Raw genomic sequence first — 20,217 nt, forward strand, 5'->3', positions numbered from 1 at the left:
CAACCTCCATAAAACACAAAGAAGAAACTCTTCTTCTTCTTCTTCTTCTTCTTCTTCTTCTTCTTCTTCTTCTTCTTCTTCTTCTTCTTCTTCTTCTTCTTCTTCTTCTTCTTCTTCTTCTTCCTCCTCCTCCTCCTCCTCCTCCTCCTCCTCCTCCTCCTCCTCCTGCCATAAAACACCAAAGAAGGAGTGGTTACTATGGCAACATGGAGACTAACAAAAGAACCTGATGACACAATGCCTTTGTAGATGGCGAAGGAGAATTGAAGAATGGAGTGTATAGGATGAAGTCTGAAGAATACAGTCTGGACCAAGAAGAATAATAAAGTCTGGCGGTAATGCAACACTTGGATGCCAACCGCCATAAAACAACAACAACAACAACAACAACAACAACAACAACAACAACTACTACAGTCTGGCGTTGAAGAAGCCAGCTGGAATAAAGTCTAAAGAATAAAGTCTGGCGGCAATGTAACGCTTGGATACCAACCGCCATAAAACAACAACAATATATTTGCTCTAGTCTCAATTTTTAAAATGCTATTTTATTTTTTTGCAGTGTAACATAAAACATATTTTGAAGATGTATACAGTTGGTGGCGGTAAATGCATCTTTTCAGTTGGCTGCCAACCGCCATTAAAAGTAACACAACAACAACAACAACAACAACATATTTGCTCCACTAATCTTAAATCATCTGACTATTGTGACCTGGTTATTTCTGAAATGGATGGTCAAAATTTAAATTGTATTTATCAGGACCAAAACAGTTTAGGTGACGTGAGTCTGCTTGGGAACCAGACGGAGCCTGAAACAGCCCAAAATAGGTTGAAAAGAGTGTATCAAACTGATACACTCTTTGTGCACGCTGATTGTGCACAATTAGATGAGGTTTCCTCTCTGCACCAGGATCAAGTGGAGAAAAACAAGAAGCTTCAGTCACAAAATCCACAGAAAGATGTTGAGATACAACAACTGAATGGGATAATAGGAAATCTTACGTCTAAAGATGAAGAACATCTACAAACGATCTCAGCTTTAAAGAACTGCTTAGAAGAAGAGAGAAACTGCGTCCAGGAACAAGGAAAGATGATTCAGAAGCTCACAGCAGAGGTGATCCGTCTGCAGTCTGACATAGAACAGACCAAAGAGCATAGTGAGATTAAAATGTCACTATTAAGTGGAGAAAACACAACTCTGGAGTTGCAAAATTACCAGCAAAATTCTGAGATCCAACATCTTAAAAAAATCATCATTGATTTTAAGTCTAGAGTAGATGAACAATTACAGGCTATTTCAGATTTAGAGAAAGATTTAGAGCAAGAAAAGACTCACTTACAGGCTGAACTCAACGAAACAAAAAGAACCACCAGAAACGCAATCAATGGTTTGAAATCTCAGATTCAAGAAACAACAGAGGAAAACCAGGAGCTCCGAGCTAGGATTTGTGACCTTGAAATGAAGTTACAGTCTCTTCTGGAAAGCAACAAACAACTTGATAGAGAGATGACCAAACATAAAATTTCAGTTTCCTTAAATGAAGAAGAGTTTTTGGCTCAGATTGAGGCCCTCACTGAAGAGCGTGCCAAACTTCTGTTAAATATAAGCACGCGCGAGGCTGAACAGTTAAGTATATTTGAGAGGCTTGAAGAAATTACCTCTTTATACTGTAACGAATGTTTAAGAAATATTGACATTGAGATGCAAAAGGATGAGAAAGACGCTAACATCAAACAGCTAAAAGAAAGGCTCTCAAGTTTGCAGTGCAACCAGGAGGAACACTCGCCAACAATCTCACAGTTAGAGAAACATTCAGTGCAAGATAAGCCTTGCTTGCGGGATGAGATTCTAGATACAGTATGGTCACTTGAAAAAGAACACTCGCTCCAAGAACAAAACTGCAAACTATCTGCTACAGTAGATCATTTGGAAAAAGAGGCTAAAACAACTAAGGAAACAATCCATGAACTCAATTGTCAGATTCAAGAAGAAAGTGAGAAAAACCAGAAGCTCACAGCTGATGTTGGCAGACTTGAAGCATGTTTACACTCGAGTGAGGAAAGGAAGAAAGAACTAAAAAGAGAGAAGAATGAACATGAAGAAAAGTTTGATCAGGATAGACACGTGTATTTAGCTCAATTAGACAACCTCACTCAAAAGAATGCAACATTACAGTCACTTTTACACAAAACAGAGAAGGAAAGGGTCATTCTACTGGCAAAGTTGGGTTTAATGTGTACTTTCCACTGCGACACAGTAAAGAGAAACCATACTCTTCAGTTGGAAAATGAGCAGCAAAAAGCAAACATTGACAAACTTGTAGCTTCTCTGGCAAACTTGCAACCCACAGCCAACAGTCAAGCCAACAGCACAGATACAATCAGCGAGTGGACAAAAAGATTCTTAATTGCCGGTAGCTGTACTGTGGCGGCTGCAGCTTTTGTGAAATATGATGGAAAAGAATACATACCAGGGTTTTTAAGGGCTTTAAACCCTTTCTAAACCCGCTCTTATATACTGTCATACCCATGTGAAATACTGACATAATCATGTGAAATACTGACTTAATCATGTGCAATACTGTCATATTCATGTGCAATACTCTGACATAAGGTCAATCATATTGGTGCAATATTCCGTCCACATAACTGCTGTAAATAAGAGTGTTACTTTTGTTACTATTATTTTTTACTTTTGATTAAGAATATAAGAGGTTTTTTATAAGAGTTTTTATTTTTTTTATAAGAGCTTTTCTATTGAGTGTTTTTTAAGCTTTCTGTAAGCTATCTGTTCTTACTTCTGTACCTACTTGTGTTGCAACACTAAAATTTCCCCATTGTTTGGACAAATAAAGGCTTATCTTATCTTGGGACTTGGAATTTTAAGTTCTAACTCTACATCTGATATGATAGTTCTAGTGAAGTGGTCTTAATTGAATGGAAGTTGCAATGTCTTAAAATCTCAAAGATAATTTGGTAGGAGTCCGTATATTGATATTTCTTTCATGTTTCACATGATGATGTGTTCAAACTAGATGCTGTGCAATGGCATGAAGCCGCTGCCAGTGACTGCGTAATGCACGGCCATATTCTGTACAGTGGCCATGACGATGGCAGTGGATCCCCAGCTCACGACAAGTGTTCGAGGGTGGAAGGGTGCGGCGGAGGCTCCCGACCCACGATGAGCAGTTTGGCCCAGCATGTGCAGTCACGGAGGCCCAGCATGTGCAGTCACGGAGGCCCAGCATGTGCAGTCACGGAGGCCCAGCATGTGCAGTCACGGAGGCCCAGCATGTGCAGTCACGGAGGCCCAGCATGTGCAGTCACGGAGGCCCAGCATGTGCAGTCACGGAGGCCCAGCATGTGCAGTCACGGAGGCCCAGCATGTGCAGTCACTGAGCATGTGCAGTCACGGAGGCCCAGCATGTGCAGTCACGGAGGCCCAGCAGTCACGGAGGCCCAGCAGTCACGGAGGCCCAGCAGTCACGGAGGCCCAGCATGTGCAGTCACGGAGGCCCAGCATGTGCAGTCACGGAGGTCCAGCATGTGCAGTCACGGAGGTCCAGCATGTGCAGTCACGGAGGTCCAGCATGTGCAGTCACGGAGGTCCAGCATGTGCAGTCACGGAGGTCCAGCATGTGCAGTCACGGAGGTCCAGCATGTGCAGTCATGGAGGCCCAGCATGTGCAGTCACTGAGCATGTGCAGTCACGGAGGCCCAGCATGTGCAGTCACAAAGGCCCAGCATGTGCAGTCACGGAGCGCTCGGAGCTGGAGCAGCAGGTGGATGTGGAAACTCACTCTCATGTTTGCCTCTGTGTGGGGAATAGTTCGTTTTTTATGTTTAAATTGGTTTCTTGTAGGTATAACATCTATTTTCTCTTTTCTCATCTTTGCTAGTATCTTTGAGGGCTTAACTGGTCTCAGTCTGCCATTAATGTAACCCTAATGTAATAAAGGATGCTATTCTTACTTTTTCAGACACCATTTCATTAACCATATTAGATTATTCTTGCTAATCTGCTTTACAGGCATATTATAGCATAATAAAACTAATAAACACATCTATCCTACAATTCAAAGAGAAATAGCTAGTTTAGATGTGGTGATACTGGCACATGGTCATGTATAAAGAAGGCGTTTCCAGGGCTTTTTCTGCATCAACAGAAATAACTACTTCTGATGTATTTGTGGTTTCCCCAGAGAAGATTATATTCAACAAAGTGCGACCATTGTAAAAAAGCTGAAGCCCCTTTATAAAGCAAGTTTCTTCATTAGAAACAATAATTGAAAGCACGTTTTCTAAAGGATTGGAGGTGCATGGATCAGAATCTTTTTAAGAGAATACTATAGTCGAGGCCTGCCACAATGCGGAACGAAGAGAGCACATGATAAGGAGTCGATACAAACAGTGCAGTAGTGGAAGAAGTTTAGTATGAAACGCCTTGAAAAATTTGACTGGAAATCCATCTGGACCTAGCGCTTTATTATTTAAATAAGTTCTTGAACTGTCAGACCTAAGTCTAACTGGGTAAGTCAGGGCTCCTGATTCGTTCTTAATGCGAGGTATTAACCTAGATGACACCTGACGGTGCAGTTGATGAGCTAGTACTCCCCCTGACTTATCTCCATACTCATAATGTCTAGAACAAGAGCATTAATAAACGCTCCGCCTCATTGTTAGTAATAAGGTCTCGTGTACCCAATATTTTAATAGATCAAGTGGTTGATTGTATATTGGTTGCCAATTTCTGAATATTCGACATCCTTGATTTTTTTCACATGTGCAGAGTATGAATTGCTTTTGGAGAAGGCCATTGAGACAGGCTGTGTGTCTGAAAGACTAAAGCTGATCAAATCAACTGTTTTTGTATTTACTTCACAAAATGAGTCATCTGATAAAATTGAGGTGTTAAATCTCTGGTGAAATTTGAATATGCAAACAAACAGGTGCATGATCCAACACGAGAATGGGGTGAAACACTACATCTGTCACTTTGCAGAGGAGTCGAGCATCTATGAAGTAAGTCTATAGGAGAAAAAAGGCTGGTGCACGTGTGAACAGAAAGACTAGTGCGTACCTGTAGGATTATGAACTCTCCAGGTCTCAACATAACCTCCACCTGACAAAAAGCCTCGTTTCACCATTTGGGAATGAGCAGATCCTGGCTTAGAACGGTCTGCCTGAGAACAGCAGGCACTCAGAGAAACCAGGATTCTCATATCGCTGTTTGCATGTGGCATCTGAATATTCTGGATATCTAGAGTGGTAACTACGGCAACAATGGCACAGACATTAGCAACTTTGCAAACTTGTGTCTTTTTGGAACATGTTTTGAGCTCGCAGGGACAAGATACATTGAAGTAAGAACATGAGCCTGTAAAGCGCTGTCACAACTTCAGGAAAAGACATTTTTAACTGTGGAAAAATAAGTGTGAGTGAGTTCAGTCTGAGAGCCACCCAGGCCGCCACAGAAGATAGTATGCTGTTAAAACATGGCTGTATTGGACAGTACACAACTTATGTGATTTATAATGATAAAATAGTACAAAAGGTAGAGGTAGAAGTTTGAGTTCTTATGAGAAATCAGGGGCTCCTGCAAAATGTGTTTGTCGAGTTTGCACATGCTCAGTACATCAGCAGTGTGAGATCAGGATACTGTGTTTACGTGCCACAATATTCTGGATACTATGAGAATATCCCAGTGAATCTGGATATGATCTTTACATGGAGACAAACAAAACCAGGACACTTAAAAAACCTGATCATAACCGGGTTATTAATGCTCATGCAAACGCACTCATTCATAAAAGCAGGGTTGACCTGGTGTTAGAGCGTCCTCAGCAGAGGGACAACAACAGCATCATTTTGTTGTCATAGCTGAGTTTGTTAAGAGTTATGCCAACATTTGGGAACATTCCCTATTTATTCTAACCTTTGTGTTTAAAAAGAGCTTTAAAACATTTAACATGACTACTTCCTTCCTCCTTCCCTATGCCTAAACTGTTCCTGCATTTTAGATTCCTTTTTAGAACTCAGCACTAGTTTAATTTTCCACTTTTCTTCACAAATCATATCTAAACATTTGATGAATATAATGTGTTATCTCATAAAACAAAGTAAAGATTACACCAGGAAAAATATTTGTATCACTATTTATTTTTTGATGACAGTGCTTTAATAAACATCTGTAAATAATAGTGTAAATATTCCAGAATATGGCAACAAAGCTTTACATATAGGATGTAGCTCTTTAGACATAGTTTTATTTTTGTCCAATACAAGGATACATTTGATTTGAAACACACACGTGCATCCACCTTGAACAGCACAGCACTCTTATATGTTTCCTGACTTCTGGATTTACACTCCCCATTGGGACCAGGTGCAGCAACAAATTCATTTCCCAGACTACAGTTGTATACTTGCTCTGTTGCACTTTGTTTTACTTCACTGCATAAAAAAGAGAAATCTATGTAAGTTAAAAAAATACTTCTTGTGTTGTCTTTTGCAAATTTTAGATTAGTTGAACAGTTCGATGTTACACTTAATTATGTTTTTTTGCATGTGTTAGGTAAATAGACAACTCTAAAAATGCCCCTTGTGAATTAACAAGCCCAAAGGTTCACAAGTCCGAACCCTAACCCCTAACTCTAACTCTAACCCTAACCCCTAACCTTTGGACTTGTGGGCAGCCACCAATGAATGTGAGAGTGATTTGTTGTCTTTGTCTCTGTTTCAATCCTGCGACGAGCTGCCCCCTGTCCAGCATGTGTCCCGCCTAAGGCCCAAAGTCACTGGGCTCCAGTCAGCAGCGACCCCAAACAGGAACGAGAAGACAATGAACATAATTTCAAGTTAATAAATAATCAATATGTTCAATATTAATACCATGGCTAAATTATCCAAAGTGTTGTCAATATTTCTGAATACTTCAGTATGGCACATTTTCTTTTTGACCATTTAAAGCAGCAACTAATACACTTTAGCAATAGAGCAGCATAGTATTCAGAAAACAGACAGTATTTTATTTTTATTTTTTAAGTGAATAAGGCAGTATATTCAAATACGAAAATCTTTAACATTGTCGAATACATTAAGAGTTGTCTTCGGGTTGACGTCCGCAAATGTTGCAAGGCTAATTTCCCACCCAGAGACAGCAGGGGGCGACGACAGACACTTCCAACGCCCCAAAAATACGTAACCATCACAGGGACTTAGAAGGTTCTAGATCTCTTTTGGCTCCCGGAACAATGATTGATTGAAGAGATAAGGCAGGCACAAAGCAGATAGAAACCAAAAAACTATAATTCTTCACCAAACGCTGACTTGATCTTCCCATAAACTTATGTATCGTATTTCCATTGAAGATAACTTTATATGTTAAACTGTCGGACTTAGAAAAACAAAGCTAGCGCACGTTAGCATCAATGGTTTTCTATTTATCGACCCATAGCTCTCCTTTCAAAACTGCTGATATCAACTCTATGATGAGAAGTATTATCTAGTTTTTGTTTATTAAGAAAGCATTTGTTATATTTGGGTGACATCAGCTGCTCGTGTAACAGACGGCTGTGTGCATGGAAATATCTTCTGCATTAACAGAAGTATTCCAAGATGCTCCAAAGTGAACCGGTGTGGGAAACCAGGGCCAGTTGAAATGAGGCTTTAAAGGACATGTGTCAGGAAAAATGTGTTTTTTTGGAGTGTTTAACCATGTTCTAACAAAAATCTGGAGTTGCATTCATCTTAAACAGTGTGTTATTCTCTCTGCAGCCAGTAGATGGCACAGAAACTCAACTCGTCTCGTGGATAACGGGAATGATCCAAATGTTGTTTATTATAAAGTTATTTTTTTTGTTTTTGCTCTAAAAATATTAGATGTCAAACTAAAGGTACCTAAGAGCATGTTAAAGGTTAATAACAATACAAATAAGGCATAATATTTGTCCTTTAATGACAAAGTCTTGATGCCAAAAAGCCTAAATATATCATGTACATATATATAAGTCAAAAAGCAACTATTAGTATCATATTACCTCATATTAAAGTCATCAACATTGAAGAAGTAAAATAGATTAGTTACAAAATTTGAGCTCAGAATTAAAATTTCTGTGATTTGATTGATTTCCCCATAGATTATTATGTTTCAAATTGTTTATTCGGCAATTAGGTAAAAAAATATTCGTTTGTCCTATTTATTTTCTTATTTCCACTTAAAATGTCAGGAAATATACATGGAAAAGTCATTCTATGTCAGCAAATAAATCTAATTCAAATCAATGGTGGAAGAAGTACTTAATTTAGTTAAGTAAAAGTACAGAAACAGAGTAACATTTTACTCAAATAAAAGTAAAAGCATGACATAATTTTTGTTTTTATTATCTACTTTCAGACAGATTTTGAACTATTAAAGCCTCAAAAAAGTTATCCGCATTTTTATAATTGCAGATTTTTCTTCAGAAATAACAGAATTGGCTTTCATAAATCTTCTAGCTGTTTTTATTTGTACAGTTTGGTTTCCTCAAAAAGTCATTTTACTTTATAGTCCTGTTCTTCAAGTAGTTTCAACCTTTCTTTTTTTGCATTGTAATTACATTTTGCAGCGTTTCACAACTTCGCAACGTCCATCTCTATCTATTTATATTCTTATTTCCATCTAAATTGTCATGAAACCAGTCAAAATACACATGAAAAAGTTGAGTGAATATTATGTGTCATTCTATGTCAGCAAATAAATTTAACAGACTAAAATCAGTGGTGGAAGAAGTACTCAAATCTGTTACTTAAGTAAAATTACAGGTTTAAAATAATGACATGAACAAAAATCTACCTCCAAATATTATCAAATTCAAGTCATTTCAAGCTCAATCCTCAGTTCCTTGCAGCGTAATTTCACTTCACTCATCTCAAACTATTTCCTTTCCCCTCAGCTCTTCCTTTGTGCGGCCCCCCCTCGCTGTGCTGGAGCTTTCCCGACAATAGCGCGGCCACAATGGTTTTGGGGTGGTCTTGTAAAGGCTCGACAGTGCAGCGCGGCGGTGTTGAAGGGGACGAGCGACGCCGAATGCACAACAAACCCTCTCAGCCTTATCTCCCGTCTGCCAGTCCGATGAATAATATCATCACTGGAACATATTTGAAGGGCTCTAACCGGGTGTCTGGTTATAACTGGAAAGTATTTGAGTCAGCAATATACCAGATGTGTTAGTAACAGAAGTGGGATGACAAAGTGTGGGTGTGGGGGCAGAATACTCCATATATATCTATACTGCAGTGGTGAAAGAACAAAAGTAAAAGTATGTTTTAAAGTGTGAGGTATCTATACTTGACATAAATACTTGTACAGTGGTTATTTTTTACTTTGAAAACTGGTATCTGCGCTACATTTATTTGAGTATTTTTTGTTAATATATATATATATATATATATATATATATATATATATATACACATTATCAAAGAAATTTGTTTCTGAAGACCAAAAATTCTTTATCAAGATCACAAGAATATCAAGATTTTTTAAAGGTATTCTTTTTATTAAATCGATTTAATGTGATTCCTTAAATTTTTATTTGAGTATTTTTACGTTCATGTATCTGTAGTTGTTCCACCACTGAAAAGCTGGTGTTTTATTGCTTGAAAATTACCTTTAAAACATGTTTCCTTACTGTGAATAAAGTAGGGCTGATCCTTTGAAGTTACACAGTGCACCTACAAAGCAAGATTCAATGTGCAAAACCCTTTTTTCCATCTCTCAATATGTAACACATGGAAACAGTAATATTCTTCAGTTTGCAAAGTGTAACTAATATGTCAACAAGATTAAAAATTAAACCTGGCTCTTTCCTTTTTTCAGATTCACACATAAAACGTCTTATCTTCAAATGAAAATATTACATATCAAAAAACGTATAATAAATTTTTATTACATTTACCGTATGTCATTTAACTACAGATGAAGTTTCAAATTGATACATCTAAATTTCAAGGGTATTCTTACTTCAAATAAAAGTGAAATGTGGTGACAAAAAACTACTCTGAAAAGCACAATTTCTTCAAAAGATTACTCAAGTATGTAAGTACATTTTAGCTAAGTAAGTAGAGTACTACTTACCTCGGACAATAGTACAAGTTATTCAGTAAGCAGAGTAAAAAGGTTACAAATACAAGCGTCCTGATTTCAGACAAGATTTGAAAATGTCATTTGCAGTGGTGGAAGTAAAAGTACATCTACAGGAGCAAAAAATACTGTAAAAGTAAAAATATTACATTTAAATAATCTGCTCAAGTAAAAGTATGAAACAACTTTAAAACTTGCTTTGAGAGTAAAAGTAATTCACACAGATTTTGAGAAATATAAAATCTTGTCAGAGAATTTTCCTTAATGTTGTTAGAGCTTAATTTAGTTTGCTCAAACCCAGGATTTGGAACTTAAAAATGTGGGACAAATGTCTCCTTGAAGCCATTTCAGCAGGTCAAAAATGTTTACTTTTCAGTACTTTCTCTAGGAGTAGAAAGTACAAATACCTGCACTCAGATGTAGTGAAGTCAAAGTAAAAAGTATCCACTGTCCAATTTACTTCAGTTAAATACAGTACTTTTCTTCTGCATTTTAACTCATTCATCACAGAAATCAGACTCTACTCATGCATATGCAATATTACTTTAATAGTTTGAAGTAGAATTTTCATTATATACTTATCCTTATCTACTTTTTTTGAACATTTAAGAAGCCTAAAAAGCTCTTTCCTCTGCTGCTGTTTTGACCAGTGGTGAAAAGTAACTAAGTACAAAAGTAAAAGAACTATACTAACACATTTTTTGAGGGTATCTGTGGATTTGTTTGGTATAAATGCATTTTACAGTGGGTACTTTTTACATTTGCTTAACTACATTTGAGAGCAGGTATTTGTACTTCCTACTCCTCTACACGTTTTAACTGGACTCAAAAGTAAAGTACTTTTCAATGGCTGAGAGGTTTACTTATTTTAATTTATTTTACTACAAATAATAAACAAATAAAAACCATTAGATAAATTTAATTGCCCCAATCTGTGTGAAATACTTTGACTTTGTTACTTTCCACTGCCGTTTCGAGCCCAATTCGATTACTACTCCCAACAGTCCAAAGAGCGAGTGAACTGGGAGGACCTTCCCACACACGCACAGGGGCCAGTAGTACGATGTGAGAGACGGAGGGGAGGGGCCGGTGCCAGAGCATGCTTTTGGATTTCTCATCAAGTCACAGTGGCCTTCTTTTCAGTTTTTTTTTCCTTTTTTTTTTACCCTTTTTTTTAAAAGCCCGCCCACTGACCATTATCAACAGCAACCCTATATATGCACTAGTTGTTTGTCAGTAGTATACCGTCTTTTCAGCACCCCGGGACCACCACAGAGAAGCAACCATGAGAGAGTTTAAGAGCAAGGATTTCTGGAGGGCCGTTTTAGCCGAGCTGGTTGGCATGACTCTTTTTATATTCCTCAGCTTGTCCACGGCTATAGGCAACCAGAACAACACCGACCCGGACCAGGAGGTGAAGGTGGCACTGGGGTTCGGGCTGGCCATCGCAACCCTGGCGCAGAGTTTGGGCCACATCAGCGGGGCGCACCTGAATCCGGCCGTCACGCTGGGGATGCTCGCAAGTTGCCAGATCAGCGTCTTCAAAGCGGGCATGTACATCGTGGCACAGATGCTGGGGTCGGCGTTGGCCAGCGGCATTGTGTACGGGACGAGGCCGAATACAACGACTGCTCTGGGCCTCAATTCTGTAAGTGCATTTTGTATATTGTTGTCAAAAAAATGTACGTAATTTAATTTAGCATGTTGGTTTCTGTGCATTGAAATGTATGATCCAGAGATGAAAAACTAACACTGTTGGCATAGAAATTAACAATTCAAAACGAAATACCGGTATCATATATTTTTGAATGAAGTAAAAATGGCAGCTATAAACAGAGAGTTAATTAATTGTGTTCAAGTGAATAATTGGACAGAATTTACTTTTTTTTTTTTTATAAATTGAGAAGGTTTTAAGGTGAAAACTACATGAAAGCTAAAAAAGTTGCACAGCATGTCGTCTTTAATGGATGAAATTTGTGTAATTACTTTTTCCTTAGCTTGGAATATTTTGCAGGCTAAACCATAAAACATAATTAACTCAAAATGAATCAATAAATGAACTCACAAACACAACGCTTCTTTAATTTTCCATATGTCAAATACAATTCCACGTCACGACAGCAAAAGTTCCATGAATCAAAGTGACAAAACGATGCATTAACTGCGTGGCGGTTACAAGTGCATGGTGCAGACTTTTAACATGTTGTTTTGGTTCTGTCTTTTCTTTTCAGCTCAATGGTGTTACTCCCAGCCAAGGCGTGGGCATCGAGCTGCTGGCAACCTTCCAGTTAGTGCTGTGTGTCATTGCGGTGACTGATAAAAGGAGGCGTGATGTCACCGGCTCAGCGCCCTTAGCCATTGGCCTCTCCGTGTGCTTGGGGCATCTAGCAGCGGTGAGTGGCCCCGATCATATTTACTTAACTTTCGCTGCGAGATACTGTGTTGTTGTTGTTATCTAATAAGAGCTGACTCTCTGTATTTTTTTTAAAACAGATTAGCTACACCGGCTGTGGCATCAACCCGGCGCGCACCTTTGGGCCAGCTGTGATCCTCAATGATTTCACAAACCACTGGGTAAGAGTGACTTTAGGATCACTTTCATTGTTTCTAAGCAATCACCATATTGTAAAATGTTTAGTCACTAAAAACTGAGCTTAAACCGGGCAAACTAACGTATAATGCCAGTAAAAACCAGTTGAATACATTACTAGAGCAAACATTAAACATAAGTGATTCAAATAAATCATATTTAAAACAGTGCAAAAGCCTTAGTACTGAGAGAAGTACAATGTAACACACTATGTAACAACATGTTATACCATGCAACACACTATGTAACAACATGTTATACCATGTAACACACTATGTAACAACATGTTATACCATGTAACACACTATGTAACAACATGTTATACCATGCAACACACTATGTAACAACATGTTATACCATGCAACACACTATGTAACAACATGTTATACCATGCAACACACTATGTAACAACATGTTATACCATGTAACACACTATGTAACAACATGTTATACCATGTAACACACTATGTAACAACATGTTATACCATGTAACACACTATGTAACAACATGTTATACCATGTAACACACAATGTAACAACATGTTATACCATGTAACACACAATGTAACAACATGTTATACCATGCAACACACAATGTAACAACATGTTATACCATGCAACACACTATGTAACAACATGTTATACCATGCAACACACTATGTAACAACATGTTATACCATGCAACACACTATGTAACAACATGTTATACCATGCAACACACTATGTAACAACATGTTATACCATGCAACACACTATGTAACAACATGTTATACCATGCAACACACTATGTAACAACATGTTATACCATGCAACACACTATGTAACAACATGTTATACCATGCAACACACTATGTAACAACATGTTATACCATGCAACACACTATGTAACAACATGTTATACCATGTAACACACTATGTAACAACATGTTATACCATGCAACACACTATGTAACAACATGTTATACCATGCAACACACTATGTAACAACATGTTATACCATGCAACACACTATGTAACAACATGTTATACCATGTAACACACTATGTAACAACATGTTATACCATGTAACACACTATGTAACAACATGTTATACCATGTAACACACTATGTAACAACATGTTATACCATGTAACACACAATGTAACAACATGTTATACCATGTAACACACAATGTAACAACATGTTATACCATGCAACACACAATGTAACAACATGTTATACCATGCAACACACAATGTAACAACATGTTATACCATGCAACACACTATGTAACAACATGTTATACCATGCAACACACTATGTAACAACATGTTATACCATGCAACACACTATGTAACAACATGTTATACCATGCAACACACTATGTAACAACATGTTATACCATGCAACACACTATGTAACAACATGTTATACCATGCAACACACTATGTAACAACATGTTATACCATGCAACACACTATGTAACAACATGTTATACCATGCAACACACTATGTAACAACATGTTATACCATGCAACACACTATGTAACAACATGTTATACCATGTAACACACTATGTAACAACATGTTATACCATGTAACACACTATGTAACAACATGTTATACCATGTAACACACTATGTAACAACATGTTATACCATGCAACACACTATGTAACAACATGTTATACCATGTAACACACTATGTAACAACATGTTATACCATGCAACACACTATGTAACAACATGTTATACCATGCAACACACTATGTAACAACATGTTATACCATGCAACACACTATGTAACAACATGTTATACCATGCAACACACTATGTAACAACATGTTATACCATGTAACACACTATGTAACAACATGTTATACCATGCAACACACTATGTAACAACATGTTATACCATGTAACACACTATGTAACAACATGTTATACCATGCAACACACTATGTAACAACATGTTATACCATGCAACACACTATGTAACAACATGTTATACCATGCAACACACTATGTAACAACATGTTATACCATGCAACACACTATGTAACAACATGTTATACCATGCAACACACTATGTAACAACATGTTATACCATGCAACACACTATGTAACAACATGTTATACCTTGCAACACACTATGTAACAACATGTTATACCATGTAACACACTATGTAACAACATGTTATACCATGTAACACACTATGTAACAACATGTTATACCATGCAACACACTATGTAACAACATGTTATACCATGCAACACACTATGTAACAACATGTTATACCATGTAACACACTATGTAACAACATGTTATACCATGTAACACACTATCTAACAACATGTTATACCATGTAACACACCATGTAACACACTATGTAACAACATGTTATACCATGCAACACACTATGTAACAACATGTTATACCATGCAACACACTATGTAACAACATGTTATACCATGTAACACACTATGTAACAACATGTTATACCATGTAACACACTATGTAACAACATGTTATACCATGTAACACACTATGTAACAACATGTTATACCATGTAACACACTATGTAACAACATGTTATACCATGTAACACACTATGTAACATGTTATACCATGTAACACACTATGTAACATGTTATACCATGTAACACACTATGTAACAACATGTTATACCATGTAACACACTATCTAACATGCTATACCATGTAACACACTATCTAACATGCTATACCATGTAACACACCATGTAACACACTATCTAACATGTTATACCATGTAACACACTATCTAACATGTTATACCATGTAACACACTATCTAACAACATGTTATACCATGTAACACACTATCTAACATGTTATACCATGTAACACACTATGTAACAACATGTTATACCATGTAACTCTTTAGGTAATAACATGGAATGCCATGTAAAAAGACATAAGAACAAGAAATGCACAGTATAATGACCTGTAACAAGAAGTAACACACTGTGTAAGAATCTGTAATAACAAGTAATGCACTATGTAACGACCTGTAATCACACCAGAACCTCTTTAACCCAGAACTTAATTCAAGTACTTGTTATTGCAGAATGTATGTATCAAAACCGTTCCATTATTCAGTCAATCCATTTGTGCAGGAGGTCTGAGTAAGCTAAGTTTTGGTCATTTCCCTCCCCACTCTTTAGTCATTTCTATTTTGGTCATACTGTGTATTTTCAGTAAAGTCTAATAATGACTAAGGGAATTGCATAATATGATTTGCAAGCAAGCTTCATACTTAAACTCAAATCAGCATTTTTATTTTCAAATCAGGGAGAAACATTTCCTCACAAAAATGGCTGATATTGTCTAAATCTTCTTTCATATTGTTCAGACCACAGTAATAACAGTAAGTTCTTTTCACAGGTGTACTGGGTGGGTCCCATGTGCGGGGGTGTAGCGGCCGCTCTCGTCTATGACTTCCTCCTTTTCCCCAAGTTTGATGACTTTCCGGACCGCATGAAAGTCCTTGTGAGCGGCCCTGTTGGAGACTACGACGTGAACGGCGGAAATGACGCAACTGTTGAAATGAGATCAAAATAACCACTCCTCTGCCATATTGTACATTTCTATAATCTTGTAAAATACATTGAATTTAGTGTCAAAGTTGTTATTTTATTACGGCGTACAATTTTGTTCAGCAAGTGAGAGTCAAATGGGTGACATTTGAGTAAAACTGAGTCAAATATATCAGAGGGAAGCTTTTTTCAACATAAAATAAATAAGAAATAATTGAAATTGTTGGTCTAAACTGTTGCTACTTTGGTTTTAATTGTGTTCATTTGAAAATAAGCACATTTAATTGCCTTTAAACAGAAAATTGCTGTGTTTGTGTCTGAAAATTGACCTTATAGGACAAATGTATTGGAAAAGAAAGAAAAAGTTTAAATCGTATAATATTGTTGCTGCTCCTGTTTCTAGAAGGCCACTTGCACCCTTTTAATTCTCAGCTTAATTTTTATTTTATTTTTTCATTTGAATTGTGACTTAACCCTTTGCTACCATCAGTATTCTCATATTGAGCCATGTTTTTGTACTTGTATGTGTATCACTAAAGACTTTGTTTGTGCACTCCTGAAATTCCTTGCTTTTTTAAATAAATAAAACACATTATACATTTATGTCATATTTGTCCACAGATTTTGTCATATGAAAAAGCCAATGTGCAAAACAAACGGGTTAGCGGGACAGCAGGCTAATGACCAAGTGACATGATGAAAGTAATGAGGATTAGGGCAAAGGTGAGGTCACCAGTACATTAAAAGGTCACCGAAACATGTACTAAGTATGTAGGCTGACATGCATGAGAACAAGATAATGTGACAAGGCGGGAAAAGCAGCAAAGGAAAGAATAAAAAAGCTATAAATAAGGGATAAACAGGGTACATTTACCGAGAATTAGACTTTCACACAAATATTTTTTATTCAAAACACACTTTGTGCACATTATGATATTGCCAAACTATAAAACAATACAACAATAACACAAGTGGAACATTGTTAAGATAAAATAAAAAGTCTCCTAGAGAACAGTGGTGCAAGTTGTCAAACATTTTACATACATGAAGTGTGGCATGTCAGGGGTGTTTTAACTTTAGCCGTTACTGTTAAAACCCAAATCAGAAGACCAACACCGCCACCTGGGCATTAATGGGCCCAGGGCCATATTGAAACCATTAAAAGGCGCACAGATTTGTTGTTGACAAGAGGCACATAGACATTTTTAATACAGAATGTGATTTATTTATAAAAAGTTTTCTATGAACAATAAGTTTCTTAATTAAAAAAAAACAGGTCTCAGTGAAGTTACACATTCATCGTTGTCCATAAAAACAATTACATTTATGTTGAGGGTAAGAAAAAGGTAAGGTGGCGGAGCATACTTGTCCCATCCCCCATGACCTCAAAGCTTTCTTTTTACCTACTGCTGTGAAACTTCTGCTGCTGTTCAGTCGGCTACACACATGGGACCCCAGCGTCCAGAACTACCAGTCACCAAAGCACAATCCAGGAGATCCCCATAGTGCGTCGTGGGGTGTGAGCCTCATAAACATAACAGTAACATAAATTAGTGGCAGTAGAATTTAATTATTGACGTAGAAAATGCAGAAACTACCTGAGGACAGGAGAACAGAGCGTCGACAACAGCCCCATCTGAGGCGGAAGTGGGAGTAGCAGAGGAAGAAGAAGTGGTAGAGGTTTTTTATAGTGAGTTACTGCTGGCCAATTTGATTAAAAAGCATCCACACATCACAGAAGTATTGTGACTACAAATTGAACTTGTATTGTTACTTCGAGTTAGAAGCATGGTCCGATACTTGATGTTTATTTTGAAAAGCTACTAATGTTTCTTAAAGGATCAGGCTGACATTCTCGCGTCCGTCTGAGGGAGTCAGATCTCTCCTTCACTGTGGAACTCCTCCAGGTTTTGTAGTTTTTCCTGGCCGAGAAGGAGGGTCTAGGACAGGGCATGCTGGGACATTGCCAAGTCCCTATGAACATTGTTTAATACATTTTTCACTGTGGCAACTGCTGTTGTGATTTTGGGCTTTACAAAAATAAATTGAATTGAATCTTCTTAATGTAAGCCTGGGTGGGCGATATTGACAAAAATGAATATTGATTTATAAATATGTACAGTGGATCTGACCTGTAACTTGGCCTGATGGCATCACATCCGGGTCTCTTTGAAAATACACAGGTTTAATGCCAAACTGTGGAATATTCCAGGCAAACCAAACTTTGAAACCTTCTTTAAATTGTTGGCTTTAACAATGGGCAAAATACGGCTTTCGATTACCTATGCGAAAAATATGGCTAAATGGGCAAAATACACTGCCTGTCAAAAAATTAAATGAATAAAAATCACCACTTGGATTCAACTACGCAAACACAGCAGGTCCTCTCCTCCTGCTGGAGAACTGCTGCAGGTGATGATCTTTCAGCTGCAACACGGTATCTAAACCCGACTCATTTATGAAACAACCATGTGGGAAGACAAATCCCGTGGTCATGGAAACGTCATGTCAGTGTGTTTGAGAAGGATCAAATCATTGGCAAAAAGCAGAGAAAACATCTAAGGACAAACAGAAAGTGGAGCTGGAGAAGGCTTTGAGCAGTGGTCACTCTCTCATCAATACAAGATCAACTGGAGAAAAATAATGCAACACTGAATGGAAATACATTTATTTTACAATGCTGAATGTGGGCTGTAATCAAAGCTTTGGACAGACATTGTATATCATTGCACAGGATAGGAAAAATATGAGTAAAATGGTCAAAATACAGTATAGCACGCGATTACCCAATGGCAAAAACTGGAAAAATACAGACAAAATGGACAAAAAGAAACATAGCATAAGACTGAAAAATACAGGTAAAATGGTCAAAATATAACAAAGCAACAATAATTTTAAAATAAATTTGATCAAAGAATAGAAGCAAAAATTCTGAGGTATTTTAAGCACCACCGCAACATGAAATGAATGAAAAATGAATTCAATATCTCATAAATCAATATTTTGATGACGTAGAATCGGCGTGGCAGTACAAAGCATTGAGATGGAGTAAGCAATCTTTTGGGTAATTCAAGAAGTCACACCCATTCCAAAAGACTTCAATGGTTCCAAGTCAATGGGCAGCAGTGAACAATATTATGACTACCAGTGTCAGGCAGCCATTTTCACACATGTTGTTTCTTGACTTAAAAGACCCCTTGATATGTAACACTAAGAAAGCAGTTCACTTAAAAACAAGTCAAACCAAAAAGATGCCACTAGTTTTAAGGTGCAAACTTTATGTGAACTCTTCTCAAATCTTGATGAGGTTGTGTGTGTAAATTGGATACATTTTTGACAAATGTTTGCGAAATTCTGATAAGGAAATTTGATGACTGGTGCAATAATTCAGTATTTACTTTGATTTAGCGCTTGAAAAATACATATATTGGTTTGGTGTCAAGGTTGCGTTTTGCATTTGTGGAGGGATGGAATTTTACAGGGCGGGTCCAAAAATCTTGCCCAAAAAAATAAGATTACTAATAGTAGACACACCCATCTTAGTTTGTAAAAATGTTAATCAAAATATATTAGATTAAATGCCTTTGTGTGAAATCATCATCATCATCAATATTGAGAAGATTTTGCACTAAATTTCTCAAACAAAACGTAAAAAAAGTAATGTGTCTGGAATCTAAAATGCCCATAGAAAATGCTTAACTTTCATCGTTCAGGTGTTAATGAGGAATCAGAGATGAGAGGTCGTAGGTCGGCGTGTCAACTTGTTTGCATTTATGTTCTTTATATCTTGGAAAGTCGCTCTTTAACTGCGTTTAACTGAGCTAACCAGTAAGTTAAGCTAACTAGTTATTATTTTTACTTTAGCTAGTTAATGTTCATCTTAATTGAACAGTATAGGTATTTCTTGCACAAATCTGTTCCTCTTACAACTTAATTATGTATTTAA

General features: G+C 37.2%; 2 protein-coding genes across 2 annotated transcripts; both read left to right on the forward strand.

Annotated features, from left to right (window-relative positions):
• Nucleotides 1-730: 730 nt before the first annotated feature.
• Nucleotides 731-3,188, forward strand: LOC140355622 (uncharacterized). Its single transcript, XM_072440287.1, has 2 exons — nt 731-2,417; nt 3,103-3,188. The coding sequence occupies exons 1-2, from the start codon at nt 731-733 to the stop codon at nt 3,186-3,188; spliced, it is 1,773 nt and encodes a 590-aa protein (XP_072296388.1).
• Nucleotides 3,189-11,356: 8,168 nt separating this feature from the next.
• LOC140356632 (aquaporin FA-CHIP-like) lies at nt 11,357-16,375 on the forward strand. Its single transcript, XM_072441764.1, has 4 exons — nt 11,357-11,774; nt 12,358-12,519; nt 12,620-12,700; nt 16,120-16,375. Exons 1-4 carry the CDS (start codon nt 11,412-11,414, stop codon nt 16,294-16,296), a joined length of 783 nt encoding a protein of 260 aa, XP_072297865.1. The 5' UTR covers nt 11,357-11,411; the 3' UTR covers nt 16,297-16,375.
• The last annotated feature ends 3,842 nt before the right edge of the window (nt 16,376-20,217 follow it).

Source organism: Eucyclogobius newberryi, unplaced genomic scaffold, assembly GCF_026437365.1.
Source record: "Eucyclogobius newberryi isolate DKJ021-1_F unplaced genomic scaffold, fEucNew1.0.hap1 SCAF_12, whole genome shotgun sequence".
Taxonomy (NCBI): domain Eukaryota; kingdom Metazoa; phylum Chordata; class Actinopteri; order Gobiiformes; family Gobiidae; genus Eucyclogobius; species Eucyclogobius newberryi.

Excerpts from the sequence above, each read along its gene's own strand:
- LOC140355622 (XM_072440287.1), top strand. The coding sequence starts at position 731 with ATGGATGGTCAAAATTTAAATTGTATTTATCAGGACCAAAACAGTTTA. Across the intron at positions 2,418-3,102 it reads AAAAAGATTCTTAATTGCCG|TGGCCATGACGATGGCAGTG; the intron begins GTAGCTGTACTG and ends TATTCTGTACAG.
- LOC140356632 (XM_072441764.1), top strand. The coding sequence starts at position 11,412 with ATGAGAGAGTTTAAGAGCAAGGATTTCTGGAGGGCCGTTTTAGCCGAG. Across the intron at positions 11,775-12,357 it reads CTGCTCTGGGCCTCAATTCT|CTCAATGGTGTTACTCCCAG; the intron begins GTAAGTGCATTT and ends TTTTCTTTTCAG. Across the intron at positions 12,701-16,119 it reads ATGATTTCACAAACCACTGG|GTGTACTGGGTGGGTCCCAT; the intron begins GTAAGAGTGACT and ends TTCTTTTCACAG.